The sequence below is a fragment of the Sus scrofa genome, chromosome 9 (genome assembly GCF_054392235.1).
Source record: "Sus scrofa isolate SSC_HxYL_T2T_F1_AM1 chromosome 9, Sscrofa_HxYL_maternal_Yorkshire_Landrace_v2.0, whole genome shotgun sequence".
In the NCBI taxonomy this organism is placed as follows: Eukaryota; Metazoa; Chordata; class Mammalia; order Artiodactyla; family Suidae; genus Sus; species Sus scrofa.
The window spans coordinates 45,789,220-45,814,900 of NC_139391.1; the positions used below are offsets into that span (position 1 = coordinate 45,789,220).

Consider the following 25,681-nt stretch of genomic DNA (forward strand, 5'->3'; position numbering starts at 1 on the left):
ATTTCGTCCTGGTTTTGATTTGCATTTCCCTAATGACTACTGACATTGAGCATCTTTTCATGTGCTTATTGGCCATTTGCACATTTTCTTTTTTCTTTTTTTTTGGGGGGGGGGGGAGGGCTCACTCAGGCATATACAGTTTCCCAGGCTAGGTGTCCAATAGGAGCCACAGCCATAGAAACACCACAGCAACACGAGATTGGAGCTCTAAGTATGTCTGTGACCTACACCACCCACAGCTCATGGCAATGCAGGATCCTTAACCCAGTGAGCAAGGCCAGGGATCGAACCCACAGCCTCATGGTTCCTAGTCAGATTCGTCTCCACTGCGCCATGAGGGGAACTCCTTTTTGTACGTTTTCTTTAGAGAAATGTTTATTCAAGTCCACTGTCCATTCTTTAATCCAGTCATTTGTGTTGGTTGTTGTTGAGTTACAGACTTTTTAAAATATATCTGGATGTTACTTCTTAATCAGATATGTAATTTACAAATATTTCTGTCACTCAATGAATTGTCTTTTTTTTTTTTTTTTTTTGTCTTTTTTTGCTATTTCTTGGGCCGCTCTCACGGCATATGGAGGTTCCCAAGCTAGGGGTCGAATCGGAGCTGTAGCCGCCGGCCTACACCAGAGCCACAGCAACGCGGGATCCGCCGTATCTGCGACCTACACCACAGCTCACAGCAACGCCGGACCCTTAACCCACTGAGCAAGGGCAGGGACCGAAGCCGCAACCTCATGGTTCCTAGTCGGATTCGTTAACCACTGCGCCACGACGGGAACTCCTGAATTGTCTTTTCATTTGCACTCTTAAAAAATATGCCGCTTCCTTTGCCTTTGTGTACCTCGAGGCAACCTTGAGGATGTATATCGTCTCCACTTTACAAGAACACATTGCCTGGCACCTAAAAAGAATTCACAACTTTCAGTTACTGTTATTACTACTGTTAACTGCTTCACAGATAATAATTTATAAAAAGTACAGAAGCTGCTTCAAAAAAGCCTAAGGCTAATGGGAAAAATAGAAAGAAGCCCACAGTGGCCTAGAGCAGAGCCAGGGTTTACCAAGTCATATCTGTCACCCATACACGGATTTCGGAGACCCGTCTCATACTCCGTGAAGCTTCAAAACACCTGCCTTGCAGCTCACCCATAAGCCTGCCACTACCCGCCGGACACCGCCCTAACGCCACTTCCGGCTACTTCCGCTCCGCCCCAGCCAGCCAGCGCATGCGTCGTGGGGATGTTTGCGCGCCCGCTCCCAACGCAGAGCGACACACCCAGTTTCCGGCGCCTAGACGAGATTCCTCAAGGCACGGCGCCTAGTCATGATGTAAGTTCCGGTTGCGGTGCTGAGTCGGAAGTGGGAACCCTTCGGCCACTGAGACTCTGTCGTGTCGTCGCTGCTGGCCCTTCTGGCTCTGGTAAGAGACAAAATAGCTGGAGGGGAGGGGAACCTTTGAGGCTGCAGAGGAATTTTTTCCTTCTAGTCGAATGCCAGTCCAAACCTCTGCACTGTTAGCTCTTTCAAATTCTTTTTACCTGTGCTTTCCTGACCACTGGCTTTCTCCTCCATGAACTTCGACCCTGACTGTTTTGGGAACCCCTTACAGTGCTCTAGCTTCTGGCCTCTCTGGCCCCCTTGGCCATTCTCTTCCTGGAAAAGCCAGGAATCTTGGCCTTGCATTAATTTTGACTTTCTTTCTCTAGAACGTGCGCCCAGTGGGTGGGTCTCCCTCCATGCTGCGAATACCTTATGGAACCTGGAGGGATAAAATATAAAAAGTAGACAACAGATAGCCAAGTGCCAAAGAAGAGGAAATTAAGCACAGCCTACGGCTGTGTCATAGGCTGGTAATCAAACCAGTTGAATACATATGGCAGGGTATTGACATTTCTTAAGGCAAGCAATCATTTCACCTCTCAAAACTCTGCTGGCACTCTGCTTCTTGCTCCCTCAGCAGCTGGGTTTAGAAGGCACTTGCAAAATTGAGTAACTAGAGCTCAGGAGCTTATTTTTGATGGATCTTCTCCTTGGGATCAGTTTTTTGCTTCCAGAACAAGAAAATGTTTAGTCTCACTCGCATGGACCATTTTGGTCTCACATGGGAGCCCTTCTGAGATAAAATGGGCCCCAGGAGGGAGTACTGTCTGCTTTGCTACTTGATGAGCTCCTTCTAGCTTGCCGATGTGACTGATGTGACCAAAGGATCTGTTTCCACAGTAGAGGCCTGAAAGGGTAATTGGAGGGGGAACATGTGATGAAATATTTTTTTAATTCCTTTTTTGGTTTGACCTCACCAGGAAACTTAGACCTTATGGAGTATGATTTAATAAAGTTTGATTTTGAGAATCCCAGTTTTGTGAAGTATTCCGAGTATTTCTGTTTAAAAGCAATATCAAGTCCGATGTTAAAACGTGCGCTCATCTCTTTAAAAGCTGTCAGTGGCCCTTAAGGGATAGCAGTATTGCTTATAAACAAAAGATTGAATCAGGGGAGAGTGAAAGGATTTTGTAGGACTGGGCTAGACAGCTATTACAGACTCTTGGAGCACATGTATCAGAGGGAAACATGTTTTTAAAGAGGACGGATTTAGGGAGTTCCGGTCATGGCTCAGCAGAAACGAATCTGACTAGTATCCACGAAGACACAGGTTCGATCCCTGGCCTCCCTCAGTGGGCTAAGGATCTGGCATTGTTGTGGCTGTGTCGTAGGCTGGCAGCTACAGCTCCGATAAGAGCCGTAGCCTGGGAACCTCCATATGCCGAGAGTGTGGCCCTGAAAAAGACACACAAAAAAGGAACATATTTAAAGATAAAATCCAAAAGCTTCTATAGGTTGGTAGTTGTGGAGTTCCTATTGTAGCTCAGGGGAAACAAACCCGACTAGTATCCATGAGGATTCAGGTTTGATCCCTGGCCTTGCTCAGTGAGTTAGGGATCCGGCATTGCCATGAGCTGTGGTGTAGTTCCCAAATGCGGCTCGTATCCATTGCTGTGACTGGCGTAGGCTGGCTACTGCAGCTCCAAGTTGACCGCTAGCCTAGGAACTTCCATATGCCACAGGTGTGGCCCCAAAAAGCAAAACCAAAAAAAAAAAGGATTGGTAGTTGTTACAGAATTCCTATTGCGGCTCAGCAGATTAAGAACTGGACATAGTCTCTGTGAGAAATCGCGTTCGATCCCTGGACTCACTCAATGGGTGAAGAATCCAGTGTTGCCACAGTAGGTCACAGATGCAGCTCAGATCTGGCATTGCTGTGGCTGTGGAGTAGGCCTGCAGTTGCAACTCCCATTTGACCCCCTAGCCTGGGAACTTCCATATGCTGTGGGTGTGGCCATAAAAAGAAAGAAAGACTGGTAGTTGTGTCATACCAAAGGCTGGCAACAGGATAATGCTTTATCTCTGTATGGCAGTTGAAAATGGGAGATTATAGATTACCAGTGACATTGAATATTAAACAAAATGTTAAGTTTCCATTTTATTAGACCTTTCTTTTGGAGTGATGACATCTATGCACTCTTTAAATTTATGAGGTCATTGAACAAATCTAAACTGACATCTCTGGTGTTCCCATCCTGGCTCAGCAGCATGAATCTGACTAACACCCAGGAGGATGCAAGTTTGATCCCTGGCCTCACTCAGTGAGTTGGGGGTCCAGCATTGCAGTGAGCTGTGGTGTAAGTTGCAGACACGAGTTGCAGACACAGCTCAGATCTGACATTGCTGTGGCTGTGGCGTAGGCCGGCAACTACAGCTCTGATTGGACCCCTAGCCTGGGAACCTCCATATGCTACAGGTGCAGCCCTAAAATGAAAGACAATAAATAAATAAACCGACATTTCTACAAAGATTCCCATCAAATGACCAGTCCTCCCTTTCCCTATAAAAGTTTCATATAGGTAGTTGCACAGTGTTAGCTCTTTATCTATGAAAACAATTTTTGTACCGATTTGAATTACATATGAGAAAGATGAGCTTAGTGAGGCAGACAAAACCTTTTTGTTTTTCAGAAAGACAGACAGTAGAGATGACAACAGAGATTTATTTCCATTCTCTATACTATACATGCTTGACTTTCCACTGCAACCCAAGACAAATAGTAAAAACCTTACCTCGAAGTAGGATTATGGGTGTTGCTATTGATTACAAGGAGGTCAGGAGTAACAACATGTAAGATTGAGTCATTCAATATATATTAATTTGGGATCATGATCATGGAATATGCCAGACACAGAAGAAAAAATAATCAGATATGAACCCATACTCAAACTGCTTACCTTCTAGCAAGATAGAAGAGCTACATTAGAAATACAATGTAGGAGTTCCCATCGTGGCGCAGTGGTTAACGAATCCGACTAGGAACCATGAGGTTGCAGGTTCAGTCCCTGCCCTTGCTCAGTGGGTTAACGATCCGACGTTGCCGTGAGCTGTGGTGTAGGTTGCAGACGCGGCTCTGATCCTGCGTTGCTGTGGCTCTGGCGTAGGCTGGAGGCTGCAGCTCCAATTCGACCCCTAGCCTGGGAACCTCCACATGCTGTGGGAGCAGCCCAAAGAAATAGCAAAGAGACAAAATAAATAAATAAATAAATAAAAGAAATACAATGTAGAAACTTATCAATCCTATTAATATAGATAAAATGTTGGGAAGCTAGCTTTGTATAAGTGACAGTATATTATTGAGAAAGGAAGTAATAACACCATTTATGATAATGAATCCTCTTTATCTTTTTTAATAATTTTTTTTTTTTTTTGTCTTTTTGCTATTTCTTGGGCCGCTCCCGCGGCATATGGAGGTTCCCAGGCTAGGGGTCTAATCAGAGCCGTAGCCACCAGCCTACACCAGAGCCACAGCAACGCAGGATCCAAGCCGCGTCTGCAACCTACACCACAGCTCACGGCAACGCCGGATCGTTAACCCACTGAGCAAGGGCAGGGACTGAACCCGCAACCTCATGGCTCCTAGTCGGATTCGTTAACCACTGCGCCACGACGGGAACTCCTATCTTTTTTAATAATCTTAAGAGCCTGTCTGTGTCATGTTCTAATTCTTGGCTTTCAGCTTACTTCCTTTCTTTATAGATGATGCAGGTGATGCATCTCCTTTGTACGAATCTGAATTGTTTACAATTGTAGCCCCACCCCAACCCCGCCTCTTTTTAGGGCTGCAGGTGCAACAAATGGAAGTTCCTAGGCTAGGGGTCGAATCAGAGCTACAGCTGCTGGCCTGTGCCACAGCCACAACAATATGGGATCTGAGCCTCATCTGCAACCTATACCCTAGCTCACAGCAACGCCTGATCCTTGACCCGCTGAGAGAGGCCTGGGATCAGACCCACACCCTCATGGATACTAGTCAGATTTGTTTCTGCTGCACCACAATGGGAACTCCCTAGGATTGGGTATTTTTAAAAACTTATTTTAACTGGCTCCCACAAAGTAGGGGAATCTGCCAGCTTATTTATAACTTAGAAGACTCTCTTTCCATCTCATATCTCTTTTCCTATATGTTGGCTTAGTTTTAGGCTAGGCCTTCTCTAGATGGTGGAAAGATGGCAACTCCAGGTTCCTCTTAACCAGCCTAACAGCTCAAGCAGTGAAAAAAGAGTTCCCTTTTCTGTAGATTTAGCCAAAGGACAGAAGCTGGTGTTCATTGATTCTGATAGGCCTTGCTCAGGTCTGTGCCTACTCCTGAATCAGTCACTTTGGCCAGGACAGATTCATATGCCCATTCCTAGAGCTGGTGGATGAGTCATCTCCTTCTGAACACATAGACTGGGAATGGGATGGATCTCCAAAGGAAAAATGTAAAATGTAAGTGTTAAAAAAAGAGGTTGATGTTTTGGAAACAGAAAAATGATAAAAGGTCACTATGCTTTTTTTTTTTTTTTTTTTTTTTGTCTTTTTGCCTTTTCTAGGGCTGCTTCCTGTGGCATATGGAGGTTCCCAGGCTAGGGATCTAATTGGAGCCATAGCCACTGGCCAACGCCAGAGCCACAGCAACGCGAGGTCCAAGCCGCGTCTGCAACCTATACCACAGCTCACGGCAACTCTGGATCTCTAACCCACTGAGCAAGGCCAGGGATCGAAACTTCATAGTTCTCAGTCGGACTTGTTAACCACTGCGCCACGACAGGAACTCCAAGGTTACTATGCTTTTTATATTCCTCTGCACTTCAGAGTATCTCAGGATAGAGGTAGGGTGGTGATCAGCTAACAATGACACAATTCTTGGTTAGACTAGACTGTCTCCTCAGTCATTATAGCTAAAAAGCCATTAGCTCTTATGCAGGAAACACTGTAGAGGCGTATGAAGCAGCTTGTAGGAATGCCCCCAGAATTGTCTAGAAATGTTAGAGTCTCTCTTCCTCTAAAAAATACGGATAACTTTTCTGACTTGCATTAGCGTTTGGTAGTATGATTCTGTAAGCAGTTTTAACTCAGTCAGTTACTCTGAAGGTAGGCCCAATATTCTTTTTTCCTCCTACATGTGTACCCCTGACCTCACTCCTTCTAAGGCCTCTGTCCTTATAGCAGTACAGTATCCTTGTAAGCATAATATTCATACCATTTGTCTCTTCCTACCCTTTTCAGGGTTCTATGTCCATGCTGTCACCTTAAAATATCAGAAAGGGAAGAAAGCCTTTCAGGGCACTCTTCTCATCCCATTGTGCCCCTGAGGCCCCTTGGCCTTTGAATGAGAAAATGTAATCAGAAGAGTACAAGTGCAGGCTCAATCAGTTCCTAAGTACCTTTAAGGTATATATCTACTTCATATTACACATTAGGAATTTGTGTTTCTTCAGTATAATAAAAACAGATAAATGGTGAAGGTTAAATATAGAATTAAGCAAAGACCATTTAGTTTTTAGGGGAACAAACATCAGTAGTTGTAAGCCTAGAAGTAGAGATAGATTGCTTAATATAGATTTAAGGAGTTTCCATTGTGGCTGAGTGGATTAAGAACCAGTGTTGTCTCTGTGAGGGTGCAGGTTCAATCCCTGGCTTCCCTCAGTGGGTTAAGGATCTGGTGTTGCCGTGAGCTTCGGTGTAGGTCACAGATGTGGCTCTCATCCACCATTGCTGTGGCTGTGGCGTAGATCCGCAGCTCTCTACAGCTCCAATTTGACCCGTAGTCTGGGAACTTCCATATGCTGCAGATGCAGCCCTAAAAAAAAGAGAGAATATGCCCTGATATGCTTCTCATTTTGCAGTTTCACATCTGACATACAGACTTATATTTAGTTTCTGTGTAGCTGAGGAATTCCCAGCTGCAACTCTTAAGTCACAGAAGCCTGGAGTTCCCGTCGTGGCGCAGTGGTTAACGAATCCGACTAGGAACCATGAGGTTGCTGGTTCGGTCCCTGCCCTTGCTCAGTGGGTTAACGATCCGGCGTTGCCGTGAGCTGTGGTGTAGGTTGCAGACGCGGCTCGGATCCTGCGTTGCTGTGGCTCTGGCGTAGGCCGGTAGCTACAGCTCCGATTCAACCCCTAGCCTGGGAACCTCCATATGCCGCGGGAGCGGCCCAAGAAATAGCAACAACAACAACAACAAAAGACAAAAGACAAAAAAAAAAATAAAAAAAAAAAAAAAAAAAAAAAAAAAGTCACAGAAGCCTGAGCAAGTGCCACCTCATGCTTGTGATGAGAAGTAGTCGACCAGCCTAGAGATTTATGGGAAGTCTATAGTTTTTGTCACATTATTTTTAGTGCCATGTTGTTGTTAACAATTGATAGGGAGTTCCCTTTGTGGCACAGTGGAAACAAATCCGACTAGGAAGCATGAGGTTGCTGGTTCGATCCCTGGCCTCACTCAGTGGGTAAAGGATCCAGTGTTGCCATGAGCTGTGTAGGTCGCAGATGCTGCTCGGATCTGGCGTTGCTGTGGCTGTGATGTAGGCTGGTGGCTACAGCTCTGATTAGACCTCTAACCTGTGAACCTCCATGTGCCATGGATGCGGCCCTGAAAAGACACACACTCACACACACAAAAAAAAACAATTGGTAAGTAGGTGAGTTTCCTCTTTGACTTTAATAATTCTTTCCATTTAATCTGTTTCTAAAAGGTATAACAGATAGAAACATGTCAACATATGAATGCATTCCAGCTGAACTTTTTTTTTTTTTTTTTCTTTTTGGGACCACACCTGAGGCATATGGAGGTTCCCAGGCTAGGGGTCAAATCAAGAGTTGTAGCTGCTGACCTATGCCACAGCAACAGCAACGCAGGATCTGAGCCATATCTGCAGACTACACCACAGGTCACGGTAACGCTGGATCCTTAACCCACTGAGAAAGGCCAGGGATCAAAGCTGTGTCCTCATGGATGCTAGTCAGATTCCTTAACTGCTGAGTCACGACAGAAACTCCCCCAGCTGAACATTTTTTATGCTTTTTGGTTTTAGCTGCCCCCAAATCAGGCCAACTTGTCCAGGTGGTAGGTTTGTAACCTACCAAAATTTCCTTGAATGTTGAAACAAGAGTTGAAAAGCATTACCCATATCATTTTTAAGTGTATTATATTCAAGACATGGGAAAAGAAACAACTATGGTAACATTGCAACTGGTGTGTTATCTGCTCTTCAGTGTCTAATACCTGCCTTTCTATAGCCCCTCCCCCTAGGTCTGGATGGAGGATACTTTAAAGTGAAATGACAGACCAGGAGAATAACAACAACATTTCAAGTAACCCCTTTGCTGCTCTTTTTGGCTCCCTGGCTGATGCCAAGCAATTTGCAGCAATCCAAAAGGAGCAGCTGAAGCAGCAGTCTGGTAAGTAGAGGGCCAATAGCAGCAGATGAGATGACCTAGAATGGGGTCTTCCCAAATTAAGTATTCTTTGAGTCCTTAATTGTGACTGGAATTTAAGTTTACAGCAAAAGTTGGTGGTTGTTTTTTATTTGTTTGTATTTGTTGTCTGTTTGTTTGGGGGGTCTTCTCCTACCTGTCCTTCCCCTTCCATAAAAAGAGACTAGAAGTTCCCTTGTGGTGTAGTGGGTTAAGGATTCAGTGTTGTCACTGCAGCAGCTGGGGGGCTGCTGTGACGAAGGTTTGACCCCTGGCCTGGAAACCTCCATGTGCCACAGCCCCCACCCCCCACGCCATCCCCCTGCCAAAAAAAAAAAAAAAAAGAGTCTAGATAACAAGTGGTTCCATCATAACAGATGCTATTTGAGATCCCAAAGCTGTCGAGATGTTTTTGTTTTGTTTTGTTTTGTTTTTTAGGGCCACACCCACAGCATATGGAATAACATCTAATACTAATGCTATTTATTACTTACTGTTCACACTCATAATCTGGTGGGGAAACATGATTCACTGAGTAAGCCACAGGGGGTACCGACTGAAGATGCAATAAGTAATCAAACCAAAGCATTATGTTATAGAGTTAGATAGGGCTCTTCAGATATTTGAACCTTTTCACTTTAAAAAAAAAAAAAGGAAAGAAGTGGTACCAGGAGAGGAAATCACTGCTGTATACTGTAATGTCTGTACTCAGGTACCTCACGGGCCAGATGAAAGGTGGTCTGAAGCTTTGGGAATTGAAAAAGAAAGACGCATTTTAATAAATATATATTTTTAAATTAAAAAAAAAAAAGCATATGGAAGTTCCCAAGCTAGGGGTCCAATTGGAGGTCCAACTGCTGGCCTACACCACAGCCACAGCAACGCAGGATCCAAGCCGAATCTTTGGCCTACACCACAGCTCATGGCAACACCAGATCCTTAACCCACTGAGTGAGGCCAGGGATCGAACTTGCAACCTCATGGTTCCTAGTTGGATTTGTTCCTGCTGTGCTACAATGGGAACTCCAAGATATTTTATTTTAAAAATCACCTAGTGAAAGATATTTAACAAAAATATTAAATCTGAGGTTACAGTCGTAGGTATAGAAAGCATGTCACATGCAGCTATAGAAAGCAGATGTGTTGAAGGAAGAATTATAAAAGCTTTTTGTCCCATAAATAAGATTTGTTCTCAGTAAATAAGATTTGTTTTCAATCCCAGTGTTTCAGAGTCTATCTCAAGTGAAATGCTTCTTCCATTCCATGGAGTGACCAGTTTTCATAACATACTGCTTTTAAAACCGATTTCTAAGACAATCTTAGCCTTAATCTTAATGTGAAAATAATTAGAATAATATCTCATTAATCAGAAAAATGATTTTCCTCATCTGGGACCAAAATTAAAATCAAGTCTAGCTTTCTTCTATAAGGTAATATATGGACTGGAAGAGTTAGGATGATGGTTCTCAGATGTCTTAGTCTTATGAGATTATTCACAATTTTTCAAGCCAGAAATTGTTCCCCTTCTCCTCCCTCAAAAAAGAATAATAGTGGGTTTTGGGATTTTGTTTTGTTTTGTTTTATTTTTGCTTTTTAGGGCCACACCCTTGGCATACGGAGGTTCCCAGGCTAGGGATAGAATCTGAGCTGCAGCTGCTAGCCTACACCACAGCCACAGCAATGTGGGATCTGAGCCACATCTGTTACCTACACCACAACTCACGGCAGTGCTGGATCCTTAATCCACTGAGCAAGACCAGGGATCAAACCCATATCCTCAGGGATACTAGTCAGATTGGTTATCACTGAGCCATGACAGGAACTCCAGAATAATAGTGTTTTTATTTTTAGGGAAAATATTTATATTTTTCCTTTATTTTGTGTGTTTCAGAATTGTTCGGATACAGAGCTAAGTTCTGGCCTTGCTCTCTGGTTAGGATTGAATAAAAAGGAAGTAAGGGCAAGACGGATGAGTAGTAGACAGAGTGATGGGTGAAACAAGGGAGAAATACATGTAATACCAACTTTTTTCTTTTTGTTTTTGTTTTTTTTCTTTTTTGGCTGCCTTGCAGTATATGGAGTTCCTAGGCCAGGTATCAGATCCAAGCCACAGTTGTGATCTGCACTGAAGCTATGGCAACTTAAAAGGGAACCTCTGAGAATGGATCCTTTAACCCACTGTTCCAGGCCTGGGATCGAACCTGCATCCTGGTGCTGCAGAGATGCCATCTGATCCTGTTATGCCACAGTGGGATTGCCATGTAATATTGACTTTTTAATGTGACAAAAAGAGACAGCTCTGGAGTTCCCATCGTGGCGCAGTGGTTAACGAATCCGGCTAGGAACCATGAGGTTGCGGGTTTGGTCCCTGGCCTTGCTCAATGGGTTAACGATCCGGCGTTGCCATGAGCTGTGGTGTAGGTTGCAGACGCAGCTGGGATCCCGCGTTGCTGTGGCTCTGGCGTAGGCCGGTGGCTACAGCTCTGATTAGACCCCTAGCCTGGGAACCTCCATATGCGGCGGGAGCGGCCCAAAAAATAGTTAAAAAGGAAAAAAAAAAAGAGAAAGAGACAGCTCTGATTGAGTCTCTGTCTCTGAAATCTCTCCCAGATTTCTTTTTTTCTCTTTTTTTTTTCTTTTCAGGGCCCCACCTGTGGCATATGGACGTTCCCAGACTAGGGATTGAATCGGAGCTACAGCTACCAGCCTGTGTCACAGCCACAACAGTGCCAGATCTTAGCCACGTCTGTGACCTACGCTGCAGCTCACGGCAACGCCAGATTCCTAACCCACTGAGCAAGGCCAGGGATCGAACCCACTAACTCATGGGTACTAGTCGAGTTCATTACCACTGAATCACAACAGGAACTCCTCTTCTAGGTTTCTAAGACAGGCTCAGAATGGGAAACCTTAAATTAAGAGATTGTAGAAGAAAATAGAAAGTGAGAAAGTAGGAAGTTCCCATTGAGGTTTAGTGGTAACAAACCCAGTTAGTATCCATGAGGATGCGGGTTCAATCCCTGGCTTTGCTCAGTGGATTAAGGATTCAGTGTTGCTGTGGCTGTGGTGCAGGCCAGCAGCTGCAACTCCGATTTGACCCCTAGCCTGGGAACTTCCGTATGCTGCCAGTGTGGCCCTAACAAGCAAAAAATAAATAAATAAAAATTTAAAAATAGAGAGGAATTGGAAAAATAAGGAAATGAGGAAATAAAATTTTTTAAGTATGTGGCTGAGGGAAATTTTGCTAATCAGCACACGTCACTCTTGGAATTCAAAGGAGAACTGAATGGTATAGGAGTAGAGTGACAGAAGGCTTGTCCTGGCTGTAAACAGACATAAGGCTGGCTAGAGTTGGGAGCACTGCAGACATCAAGTGGTGGGGACGAATCAGGTGCATGCCCCACTGTCATGATTTTGGCACCTCACCATCATGGTTTGTTTACACTGAGTTTGTCAGGACACCAGGTCTAACCTGTTTTCCACCAATAGTTAGTACTCTGCCAAAACCTTTGGCCTCCATTATTGAGCTTCACTTTTACTAAACTCACCACACTGAAGCAACTCTTGCTTCTGAGAATATTGCCTGTACTTTCAGAGTAACCGTTTTGTCTGTAGATTTGTGTGTGGCTTTTAGTAAACACTACTTATTTGTCCCTTCAGCATGAATGCCATTCTCAGAGGTTCCCATTTAAGCTGCTATAGAAAAAAAGCAAAGGGGGAGTTCCCATCGTGGTGCAGTGGTTAACGAATCCGACTAGGAACCATGAGGTTGCGGGTTCAATCCCTGGCCTCGCTCAGTGGGTTAAGGATCTAGCGTTGTCATGAGCTGTGGTGTAGGTCGAAGGCATGGCTTGGATCTGGCGTTGCTGTGGCTGTGGTGTAGGCCGGCAGCTGTAGCTCCCATTCAACCCCTAGCTGGGGAACCTCCATGTGCTATGGGTGCGGCCCTAAAAAGACAAAAGACAAATAATAAATAAGTAAATAAATAAATAAAGCTCATAGATACAGCCCTGGTGGGTGTCAGAAGCGGGAGGTGGGAAGTAGGCAAATGGGTAAAGGGGATCAAAATGTACAAACTTCTAAAGGAAATAAGTCATGGGGATACAATGAACAGCCTGGCGACGGTCGTTAACAAAACTATTGCATAGTTGGTGGAGGAGGGATGGCTTGGGTTTGGGATGGGCATATGTATATGGAATAGATGATCAATAGCAATCTGCTATATAGCACAGGGAGCTCTACTCAGTATTCTGTGACAACCAGTACCGGAAAAGAATCTGAAAAAAAGAATGGATGTGTGTATATGTATAACTGAATCGCTTTGCTGCACAGCAGAAATCAATACAACATTGTGAATCAACTATACCTTAATAAAATTTTTCTTTTTTTTTCTTTTTTTTTTTTTTTTTTTTGCTTTTTGGTACCATACCTGCCACACTGAGGCATATGGAGGTTCCCAGGCTAGGGGTCAAATCGGAGCTATAGCCATTGGCCTACGCCACAGCCACAGCAACATAGGATCTGAGCCTTACACCACAGCTCATGGCAACACCAGATCCTTAACCCACTGAGCGGCTAGGAATCGAACCTGCATCCTCATGGATCCTAGTTGGATTCGTTAACCACTGAGCCATGACGGGAACTCCATAAAATAAAATTTTTTTAAATGAGAAAGGAGTTCCCGTTGTGGTGTAGTGGAAATGAGTCCTACTAGTAACCATGAGGTTTCGGGGTCAATCCCTGGCCTCGGTCCAGTGGGTTAAGGATCCAGTGTTGCCATGAGCTGTGGTGTAGGTCACAGACACAGCTCAGATCCTGCGTTGCTGTGGCTGTGGTGTAGGCCGGCAGCTGTCGCTCCAATTTGACCCCTAGCCTGGGAACCTCCATATGCCTCAGGTGTGGCCCTAAAAAGAAAACAAAATTTTTTTTAATGAGAAAAAGTTACCCCCAAAAGACTATATTGTGTATTCGAAAGTTGCTAAGAAAGTAAATCTTAAAAGTTATCACAAGAAAAAAAATTTTTTTCTTGCTGTGTATGGTGACAAATATTAACGATTTATTGTGGTGATCTTTATCTTGGTGATTGTTTCACAATATACAAACATTGGATCGTGTTTCACACTGAAACTAATATTATATGTCAATGATACCTCAATTTAAAAAAAAAAAAAAAATGTTGCCTGCCTCGAGATGTTCACCCATTGGATGGTTAACTTAACATTCAAAATTATACTCCTCTTGGTTATATTTACTGTATGTACTTGGTTTTCTCTTAAAGAAGGATTGTAACTGTTAACGGCTTACATTTTCTGGCAGATGAACTCCCAGCCAGCCCGGATGACTCAGATAATAGTGTGTCAGAGAGCCTGGATGAATTTGATTACTCCGTGGCTGAGATTAGCCGCTCATTCCGTTCACAGCAGGAAATATGTGAGCAACTCAACATCAATCACATGATCCAAAGGATCTTCCTCATTACTCTGGACAACAGTAAGTTACAGATTTGCAGCCAGTCTATTCATTACTCTGCCCTTCTTGCTTAGACTAGGGACTTATTCTTAGACACTTATTGTATGGGTTAAACAAACTCAGGAACACAGTTTATATTTCAGTGATGATTTTGATGGATCTAAAGCAGGTTTTGACACAGATACAACTTTTATTCCTATTTTGATACTTACTGGGCCATGTAGCTACTGTCTTTACCACCTTAAAAGGGAATTGGGAATGGTAGCCAAATCCACTTTCTTCTCAGAGGTGACCTAAACATTTAGACGAAAGCCCCAGAAAGGTTCAGGTAGTGCTTTTCTGTGTCCTTCTGTAGTTAAACCCCGAAAGTTAGTGCTGATGTCTGGGATTTTACTCTTTAAATGTCATGATATTAGATTTATAACAAAGTCCATGTTCTTTGGAGGGGAAAAAGATCTATAAATACTGTTTCGTGTGTCGAGATCATTCCAATAGTACCCGAGTTTAAGAGAAATGCTGTCAAGATCAATTGTCTGTATAAAACAGAAGCATTAACCTTAACCTACGGGATTAAAACCATTTCCCAGGTGACCCAAGCCTGAAAAGTGGGAATGGCATCCCCAGCCGTTGTGTGTATTTGGAAGAAATGGCAGTAGACCTGGAAGATCAGGACTGGCTTGATATGAACAACGTAGAGCAGGTACCATTCTTCTGTTCCTACCATGAGCCTTCAGCCAAAATTAGCCATGCAGGTGAACAGTGCTCACCTTTCTCCAACCATGGCTTTACGTAGCTCTGTCTCTTACCCTTTTGGAACCTTCTCGTCTACCATGGTGACAAATCTGCCCATCCTTTAAGACCCATTTAAAATACTATCCTGTTTACAGAGTTAGGCCAGTAGGAGTTGTGTTTTCTCCTCTGGTCTCCTATGGTAATCTCTCTCTGCATCTCTTATGGGAATTGTCTCCTCCTGTCTCATGTAGTGGCTTCTTATATACTTGTTTCTCTCTCCTAAAGACATTGATTTATCAAGGACAAGGCCCATCGCTTTCTTTTTATCTTTTCCAAAATCAAAACAGTGCTTTTGTTGTTGTTGTTTTGTTTTGTTTTGTGTTTTGTTGTTGTTTTTTTGACTTTTCTAGGGCCGCTTCCGGTGGCACATGGAGTTTCCCAGGCTAGGGGTCTAATCGGAGCTGTAGCCACTGGCCTATGCCAGAGCCACAACAATGCGGGATCTGAGCCGTATCTGCAACCTACAGCACAGCTCACGGCAACACTGGATCCTTAACCCACTGAGCAAGGCCAGGGATCGAACCCGCAACCTCATGGTTCCTAGTTGGATTTGTTATCACTGAGCCACGACGGAACTCCAAAACAGTGCATTTTTACCTTATAGGTGTCTAATCAACATTAAAGGAATGAAAGTTTGGTAGGGAAGTCTCTTGGCAACTTGTTTAACTTTATATGTTTAAATTATCTTTATCTTTAAAGTCTGAGGTCAGCAGTCACACAGAGTAGATTTCACATGTTTTTTTGGTTTTGGGGGGTTTCTTTGTTTTGTGGTTTTTTGTGGGGTTTTTTTTTTGTCTTTTTAGGGGTGCACCTGTAGCATATGGAGGTTCCCAGGCTAGGGGTTGAATCGGAGCTGTAGCCACCGGCTTACACCACAACCATAGCAATGCCAGATCCAAGCCACGTCTGTGACTGTTACTTACACCACAGCACACAGCAATGCTGGATCCTTAACCCACTGAGTGAGTCCAGGGATCAAACCTGCATTCTCATGGATAATAGGTTCGTTTACACTGAGCCACAACAAGAACTCCAATCACATTTAAGTTTAATATCTGATTCTCCACACCAGTGAACAAGTATTCTTTTAATGCATGCTCTATGTTAGGGGCTATGCTAGACAATTAACCTTGGTTAGGATAACCTATATAGACAAGTACCTCAGTATATGTAATATTTTCTAAAGTAATGAGCCCCTGGGCCCTTTTTTCCCCTTTATGTCCTGTGATTCTCATAATAACCTGTGTTGAAATTATTGTTTACATCTTGATGTTCTAAATTAACTTTACAGTCGGGGGGTGGGAATAAATTAGAAGTTTGGGATTAATGGATACACACCACTGTACATAAAATAAATAGACTATATATTCAATATCTTTCAGTAACCTGCAATGGAAAAGAATCTGAAAAAGAATGGATATTTAACTGAATCACTTTGCTGTAAACCTGAAACTAACACAACGTTATAATCAACTATACCTAAAAATAAATAAAAGTTTTGAAAATTAATTTTGTAATGGTTTGATATTTTTGTTTTTCTAATAGGCTGTCTTCACTCGCTTATTACTTCAAGATCCAGGCAACCACTTGATTAACATGACTTCTTCTACAACGTTGAATCTCTCTGCTGATCGAGATGCAGGGGAGAGGCACATTTTTTGTTACCTTTATTCCTGCTTCCAAAGAGCCAAGGAAGAGGTAATAGAATAATCCTTACTGAATACTGTATTGTTCTCTTGGGTATGACTTTAGCGCAGAAACCAGAGATATACATCATAGTATATTTGGAACTGGATATCAGAGGCACTATTGGTTTGTCTTCTAAAGTTTTAGTTTTTCCTTCCTGTGGATTGGGGTCCACCCTTCTCCCCAATTAATAAGTTCCTCCTGGAGTTCCTATCGTAGCACAACAGAAATCCAACTAGGAACCATGAGGTTTTGGATTCGATCCCTGGCCTCACTCAGTGGATAAAGGATCCAATGTTGCTATGAGCTGTGGTGTAGGTCGCAGACACAGCTCGAATCTGATGTTGCTGTGTCTGGTGTAGGCCAGCAGCTGTAGCTCCAATTAGACCCCTAGCCTGGGAACCTCCACATGCCATGGGTGCAGCACTTAAAAAAAAAAATCTGATCCAAAAAAGGAGGAAGGCAGTATGACACACACAGAAGTTCACTGGAGTGATACAGCTGCAAACCAAGAAATGCAGTCAGCTGCCAGAAGCTGGCAGAGGCAAGGAAAGGATTCTCCCTTAGGGCCTCTGGGGGAGTGCATCCCTGCACCTTGACTTTGACTTGACACCTTGACTTTGGCCCAGTAAAACTGATTTTGAGCTTTTGGCCATAGTAGTATCAAATAATAAATGTGTATTGTTTTCTCTTAAAAAAAATAGAACAAAGTAATTTAAAAAATTGTTAAAGGTCTGATAAATTCATTTCCACTGAGGTGTAAATAACAGAGTAGACTAACCTTGGTCACTTCCAGCATTGGAATTTTTTTTTTTTTTTTTGCTTTTTAGGGCCTCACTTGTAGCATATGGAGGTTCCCAGGCTAGGGGTCTAATCAGAGCTACAGTTGCCAGCCTACGCTGCAGCCACAGCAAGGCCAGATCCAAGCCATGTCTGTGATCCCACACTTCACAGCAACACTGGATCCTTTACCCACTGAGCAAGGCCAGGGATCCAACCCACAACCTCATGTTTCCTAGTCGGATTCATTTCCACTGTGCCACAACGGGAACTCCCAGCATTGGAATTCTAACAGGTAATTCCTTAAACCAAAGAATGAATTCTCATGGCTTTTCAAGCATCCAGAGGAAAGCAATATTATTTTGGATCAGATATGTCTTTTCTATTTTTTTTGCTATGTCCTCCCTTGTGCCAGGTCACAGAGCTAGTCTCTTCCCTGTCTTCTTCATGCTGTTCCCAGATTACCAAAGTTCCAGAGAACCTGCTACCCTTTGCAGTGCAGTGCAGGAATCTCACTGTGTCCAATACCCGAACGGTTCTCCTCACCCCAGAGATCTATGTTGACCAAAACATCCACGAGCAACTGGTAGATTTGATGTTGGAAGCCATCCTAGGAGGCCGTGAGTACATAAGCAAGATCTGTGAACTTCTACATTTGATTTCCAAGTTTTATATTCCTGTAATTGCATTAGAAAGCTTCAGATCCAATATGATACTGCCTAAATTAAGGACGAGAACTCACCTTGACCTTTGGGGTTGAATACCAGTAGAATTATCAGAAGTATCAGAAGAGTAAAGAGTCGTGTGTAAAGGCATATAAAAACTCCTATGGTCTTCTTTCTCTCATTTGTCTCCTATCAGATTTTGAAAGTGTAGCTGAATTTCTGGATGAGATCATCGGAGCCTTGATACTGGATGAGGAAGTTCGAACATTTTCAGAAGTCATGATTCCAGTGTTTGATATTTTATTGGGCCGAATAAAAGATCTAGACCTCTGCCAGATCCTGTTGTATGCATATCTGGACATTCTTCTCTATTTTACTAGGCAAAAGGATATGGCAAAGGTAGGTCTGAAAGCTCATATATAGTCAGTTAAGTTGGACGCTTAATAACTTTATGTTTCCCTGTCCTGAGGGCAATGTAATATTACCTGTTGAATAAGAGAAAGATACTTTGGTTGTTGCATAGTCTTAACTCTTTGAAGCCCTTTCATCCTATCATTTTAATCTCATCATATAGCCAAATAAGTAGGACTTGTCTTCTCCTACAGGTTTTTGTAGAATACATTCAGCCCAAGGACCCTAATAATGGACAGATGTACCAGAAGACCTTGCTGGGAGTAATCCTGAATATTTCCTGCTTATTAAAGACTCCGGGTGTGGTAGAAAATCATGGATACTTCCTGAATCCATCTCGTTCCAGTCCCCAGGAGATCAAAGTACAGGAGGCCAATATTCATCAGGTGGAACTGTTTACCGGTGTATCCCAGCCCTGGCTCTTAGATTAAGCATTGTTTCTTCAGAGAGCAGATGCAGATAAGGCTGCTTGAGCCACTGTGGGGAGCAGATTGGTCTGGTGGCTCTCTACCACAATCATGTAAAGAAGTTGCCTTCTTTTTACATGCACTAAGAGCAGAAGATAAACCTTTGTGCAGTTTAAGTATAAGCTGCTACTATTCTTTGCCCTCTGCAGTGGCACAGCTGTCCCCTCTTAATCCTTGTTTTTCTCACCAAGCTGTTTCGTATAACTTTAGCTCCTAAAATCTTATGACTAAAGGCCAGCTTGTAAACCAATCATTTTTTTTCCTTTTCCTCCTTCCACTTACGTCTTCTCTATTAGCATAAATTCTGGTAGAGGTCTGGCCGACATATACCTTGGGGACAATTTAAATCTCTCATCATAACTTTCTAAAGCAGGGATTGGCAAATTATAGCAGTGGCCAAGTCCAGCCTGCCACCTGTTTTTGTAAATGATTTTGTTTACAACCATGAATACAACCATGCCCATGTGTATATATGTTGTTTATGGCTTGATTTCCTGTCACAGTGGTAGAGTTGAATAGTTGCTACAGAGACCATATGGCATCCAAAGCTGAAAATATTTATCATCTGGCCCTCTGCAGAAAACGTTTACCAACCTCTATTCTAATGTTATGCAAATGCTATCAGTTAGGCAGGTCATCAGGAAATCTCTTACAAATGTCCAGGGAAAAAAAAAATTTAATCAGAAATGGGGGGTAAGGTACAGGAAGAGTGAGACAAGATTAGAATTTGTGTAGTTGTGGAAATTGCCAGTGGCTAAGGTTTGGGAGTTACAAATATTAGGATTGTGAAACCAGAATGTTCTGTGGTTGTGTTTTCTGGTTAAACAGTTCATGGCTCGGTTCCATGAAAAGATCTACCAGATGCTGAAGAACTTACTCCAGCTCTCTCCAGAAACCAAACACTGTATCTTGTCCTGGCTTGGAAACTGTTTGCATGCAAATGCAGGCCGCACCAAGATTTGGGCCAATCAGATGCCAGAAATCTTCTTCCAAATGTATGCCTCGGATGCCTTCTTTCTGAATCTGGGTGCTGCTCTCCTGAAGCTGTGCCAGCCATTTTGCAAACCCAGATCCTCTCGGCTCCTCACCTTTAATCCCACTTACTGTGCTCTGAAGGAGTTGAATGATGAAGAACGAAAAATAAAAAATGTACACATGAGAGGTAGGGGGAGCTGGTCTTCTCAAAACAGGGGTGTGTGTGTGCGTGTGTGTGTGTGTGTATCTAACATCTAAGGCATTCACTTCCTTATCCTTTTTCACAAAGGTGCCTCCTGAGGATGAGGCAGAACGAAAAGCTATCACAAATTTTAAGAAAACAAACTTTTCTTTTTTTTTGCTTTTTAGGGCCACACCTGCAGCATATGGGGTCGAATCAGAGCTGCAGCTGCCAGCCACAGCCACAGCAATGCCACATCTTCCCACTAAGTGAGGCCAGAAATCAAACCCACATCCTCTTGGATACTAGTTTGGTTTATTTCTGCTGAGCCACAGTGGGAACTCCTAGATGTTGTGCTTTAATGAGACCTCTCTAAAGTTTTCAGACTTGGATATTCATTTATTCATGGATTCATTCTTTATAAAAATGAATAAAGCACAATCCCTGTCCCTTTTGAACTCAAAGTCTCCAGAATAAAGCAGATATGTTAACAGATCATCAGAATATGGTATAGGACTAAGCTATAGGAGCACAGGAAGGAGTAAACGGTGAAGTCTACAGAAGTTGGAAGTAAGTCTTTATTGCTGAGTCTTGAAAAGTGAGTTTGGTTTATCAAGCCAGGGAGCAAGAGTCCCTTTATATAGAGAGAATCACAAGGATGAAAGCACAGAGCTATGGAAAGTCGTAACTAAGGAGCAGTGAGAAGTCCAGTGTGACTAGAGCAAGGAGAAAGTGGGGTAGGGGTTATGGGAATTGGCAGGAAATAAGTCTGGGGAAGAAGGATATTGGAGCCAAATTGGAGAAAACGCAAACAATACAGAGAAGTGGAAAGAAAATAAATCACTCATTCTACCGCTCAGAATGAATCACTCTTAATTTTGATGTATTTCTTCCCAATTTCATAATCCTTCTGTAAATTATGAAAGTAACACATGCTCAAGAGTAAATAATCTTAAATACAGAAAAGCACAAAATAAGAAGCATATAATCTATTATCTCTATCCCCTGGAAAAATCTATAGAGTTATCTCATTCCTTTTCATTTTTTGGTGATTTCATGGTCAAGCTAAAGAGATTTAACTGAATTGCTATAGACAGAAATCAAAATACATTTTTAGACAGAAGAGTAGGAGTGTGACAAGATTGGTTTTTAAGAAGATATCACATGGGAGTTTCCTGATAGCTCCCCAGGTTAAGGGTCCAGCATTGTCACTGCTGTGACTCTAGTTAGAGTTGTGACTCAGGTTTGATCCCTGGCCTGGGAACTTCCACACACCCTGGACATGTTTGCCATACCCCCAGAAAAGATACTACTTAATTCACTGGTGGTAGGGTGGAAGTTGAACTAGAGAGCGGAAACACTGGCGACCAAAGTGGATGTCTGTGGCAAGCCATTTACTCTTCCTTTTAACTTCTTCGAGGTTTGGACAAAGAAACCTGTTTGATCCCAGCTGTGCAGGAGCCAAAATTTCCCCAGAACTACAACCTCGTTACAGAGAACCTTGTCCTGACAGAGTACACCTTGTACTTGGGATTTCACAGGTAACTCCTCTGATGCCATTGGGAAAGAACTATTTAGTTGTGTTGATAACCAGAAGATTGCAAGTGAATCTTTATATAGGTATAGTCTCACTTAATTCTGAAGGTTCACATTTGGATCTAGTAGGAAGAGAGCATTATGCGCATTTATTTGTGTCTGCATGAATTGACTTCGTCCCTATAACTTGAATTTTTTTTTTTTTTTTTTTTTTTTGTCTTTTTTGCTATTTCTTGGGCCTCTCCCTCGGCATATGGAGGTTCCCAGACTAGGGGTCGAATCGGAGCTGTAGCCATTGGCCTACGCCAGAGCCACAGCAACGCAGGATCCGAGCCGAGTCTGCAACCTACACCACAGCTCACGGCAACACCGGATCATTAACCCACTGAGCAAGGGCAGGGATCGAACCCGAAACCTCATGGTTGCTAGTCGGATTCGTTAACCACTGCGCCACGATGGGAACGCCCTTGAATTTATTTTTAATTTTTGACCTGTTAAACTTTTTTGTCTTTTTTTTTTTTTTTTTTTTTTTTTTTTTTTTTTTTTTTTAAGGGCCACACCTGCAGTATATGGAGATTCCCAGGCTAGGGGTCAAATCAGAGATGTAGCTGCTGGCCTGCACCACAGCCACAGTAACGCAGGATCCGAGCCAAGTCTTCAACCTTTACCACAGCTCACGGCAACACTGGATCCTTAACCCACTGAGCAAGGCCAGGGATCAAACCTGCATCCTCATGGATGCTAGTCATTTTGTTTCCCCTGAGCCACAATGGGAACTCCTGACCTGTTAAACTTTTTAAAATTAAAATAAACACTAGTAATTTTCTCTCAACTTGGAAAATTTTAAATTACTATCTTCTTTTTGACATCTGTGAAAGTGAAATTGTTTTCATTTAACATTTGCTCTTGTATTTTCATTACTCATTACTCTTGTTGAAAAAAGAGAAGATTCTACTCTGTGGCATAGAGACAAAATTGACAAAATTAAAGAAATGTTGGCATTCCCACTATGATGCAGTGGGTTAAGAATCTGACTGCAGCCACTCAGGTCACTGCAGAGGTTCCGGTTCAATTCTCAGCCCAGCACAGTGGGGTAAAGGATCTGGTGTTGCTGCAGCTTCAGCGTAGATCACAGCTAAGGCTCGGATTCAGTCCCTGGCCCAGGAACTTCCATATGCCACATAAGTGCAGCCATAAAATTTTTTGAAAGAAAATACATGCTCTTTAAAATAAAAAAGAAAGAAAAGAAATGTGTATAGGGTATTTCAATAAGATCAGTAGGACCATAAAAGATCTATGTATCAGAGTTCTGTGGTAGCCTAGCAGTTAAAGATCTGGCGTTGCCACTGCTGTGGCTCAGGTCACTGCTATGGCATAGATTCAGTCCCTGGCCCAGGAATTTCCACATGCCACAGGCATGCCCCCCCCCCAAAAAAATCCATGTTATTAAAGATAAAGAGGATTCTGGAAGTGTGAAGATTTGATTTGAGAGCTAAAGTGTATGACTTCTAGAAATAGTTCTGGCTAACCATATGTCATTCTGTGATTTTGCTTTTCCCTGCTATTTAGCTGATGGTGACAAGTATAAATAAGAGGAGAAGATAGCTACATTCTCAAAGTTACTACTATAGGAAGGGGAACTAAGAACAGCAATTCTTTTTTTTTTTTTATAATTTTGTTTTATTAGGAATTATAATAGTAGAGAAGATAGTACAACAAACACCTTTTTTTTTTTTCTTTTTGTGTTTTCCTTCTCTGACCCTGTTTACCCTGCTTCCCTGCAATTCTGTCAGAGGAAGAAGTCAGAGAAGAAAAGACTAAAATGCTTTATCTCTTTTTTTTTTTTTTTGAGAAGTATGAACATCTTTAATGAATCAATAACTTACTCCTGCTTTTTTTTCTCATAGTTATATTATGTCTTCCAGGCTAAACAACAAAAATTAGCCCAGGACATGCTCTGGGCAAAAATATTAAGTTCAAAACCCGTCGAGTTTAAAAATTTGAGATTTCATTCCTTCTTTACTTTTTTTTTTTTTTTCCCCACTGTACAGCAAGGGGATCAAGTTATCCTTACATGTATACATTTTTCCCCCACCCATTGTTCTGTTGCAATATGAGTATCTAGACATAGTTCTCAGTGCTACTCAGCAGGATCTCCTTGTAAATCTATACTAAGTTGTGTCTGATAACCCCAAGCTCCCGATCCCTCCCACTCCCTCCCTCTCCCATCAGGCAGCCACAAGTCTATTTTCCAAGTCTATGATTTTCTTTTCTGTGGAGGACAGCAATTCTTAATGCCTTCTCAGGATTCTTAAAGTGACACAGTATTTTCAAAACTCAGCAAATTTCTGGAAAAGTGAAATTACATCTTTATTAGAGATTTTTTCTATCCCTGTCATTGACATTTTAAATGAGATGATAGCAATTTAGCATGTGTTTAACCTGTTCAGCTGCCTAGCATCAAACACAAAAATGAATGTCATCTAGTTTCCCAGTATTGGCTAGCTAACCCTAGACATAACCCACAGAGCCAAAGAGGATGACTTTGAACTGTACACATAGACACAACTACCCAGAACATTGAATTATGGGTCTTCATTTCAGTGGAGACCATTTGGCTGACCGTTTATTTTATTGAATAGAAGATTGGAAGCTGCTCTTAGGTTCCCTCCTAGTGGCTACTAGTTTGTATGTGGTCATTACTAACTGAGATTCCTTTTTCACCAACTTTAGTTCTCTACTAGCCATAGAACAACTGTCCATATAACCAAGTCCACGTACAATCATTGCACTTATGTGGTGTCAGACTATCCTATTGGGCTTTTTGTACTTTGCCTAATCATTACTTATTACATGTAATAACAGTTCAGTCTACACCCTACTCAACCAAGTCACGGTTCTTTCGATGCAGCATTTCAGCTGAAGGCTACTAACTGTATGTAATTGAGTCGATTACATTGAATACCTGGTAACATTTTCTTGGTGCTCTACCCCCTGCCTCTGTCCTGGCAGTAACTTTTGTGAGTGCCTTCTGTGTCATCACAGTTGCAGCTTCCTACATCCTAAAAGGGAATACTAGAATAAATAAATGAGAATTTGTTTTTCTGAAACAGTCTGTCCCTATATAAGACTCCTGACCCAGTCTCTTTTGCTTTCTTGGGGGCAGGTTGCATGATCAGATGGTAAAAATCAACCAAAATCTGCATCGGCTGCAGATAGCCTGGCGGGATGCTCAGCAAAGTTCTAGCCCTGCTGCTGACAACCTCCGTGAGCAGTTTGAACGACTGATGACCATCTATCTTTCTACCAAGACTGCCATGACTGAGCCACAGATGCTACAAAACTGCCTAAATTTGCAGGTGTCCATGGCTGTTCTCTTAGTTCAGCTGGCCATCGGCAATGAGGGCTCACAGCCAATAGAGCTAACTTTCCCTTTGCCAGATGGCTACAGTTCTTTGGCTTATGTGCCAGGTAAGCAGGCTGTCTCTTGGGAACTTCCTATTTATAACCATCTAAGTTTAACTGGGTCACTTTGGAAGTTTAATCCTCAAAATATCCTTCCTTAGTTATTCAGCTGTTTTTGGAGAAACAACTCAAACTTGTAGATAATGTCTATTGGTCAGAGCTTGGGGAAACTGGCAACTTATTCCTCAGCCTTGTGTCCCCACTACTGTGCAGATCAGAAGATAGTCTTCAAAGGATAAAGTGCAGTCAGGGTTTTCAGAGCTATTAGTTTCTATCATTAATGTTTTTGTTATTCAACTTATAAATTTATCTGTCTAATCCTCCCTCTATGCTGTTCTTTAGGGAAAAAAAATCGTCTGTTGGTTAACCCAGAAGGGAGATTGTATATGTATGTTGATAAGAGATTGGCAGATACTCTCAGTCAAAATCAGGTTAAATGTTCTTGATCACTGTGCTGGTCATCTATT

The 25,681-nt window shown here is 42.5% G+C and overlaps 2 protein-coding genes across 3 annotated transcripts in view; both read left to right on the forward strand.

Moving 5' to 3' along the window:
* The window catches only part of IL10RA (interleukin 10 receptor subunit alpha), a 926,736-nt gene that overhangs the window by 350,980 nt on the left and 550,075 nt on the right, over nucleotides 1-25,681 (forward strand). The gene's annotated exons all lie outside the window — the stretch shown is intronic.
* UBE4A (ubiquitination factor E4A) overlaps nucleotides 1,350-25,681 on the forward strand; it is a 43,671-nt gene continuing 19,339 nt past the window's right edge. The window contains 11 exon segments of one of the 2 annotated variants that reach the window (NM_001244872.1): nucleotides 1,350-1,423; nucleotides 8,611-8,772; nucleotides 14,104-14,277; nucleotides 14,844-14,956; nucleotides 16,594-16,746; nucleotides 17,975-18,134; nucleotides 18,376-18,578; nucleotides 18,785-18,976; nucleotides 19,886-20,219; nucleotides 21,634-21,754; nucleotides 24,916-25,220. In NM_001244872.1, coding sequence (NP_001231801.1) covers nucleotides 8,652-8,772; nucleotides 14,104-14,277; nucleotides 14,844-14,956; nucleotides 16,594-16,746; nucleotides 17,975-18,134; nucleotides 18,376-18,578; nucleotides 18,785-18,976; nucleotides 19,886-20,219; nucleotides 21,634-21,754; nucleotides 24,916-25,220 — 1,876 coding nt within the window. In that variant the 5' untranslated portion in view covers nucleotides 1,350-1,423; nucleotides 8,611-8,651. 2 annotated transcript variants of the gene reach the window in all.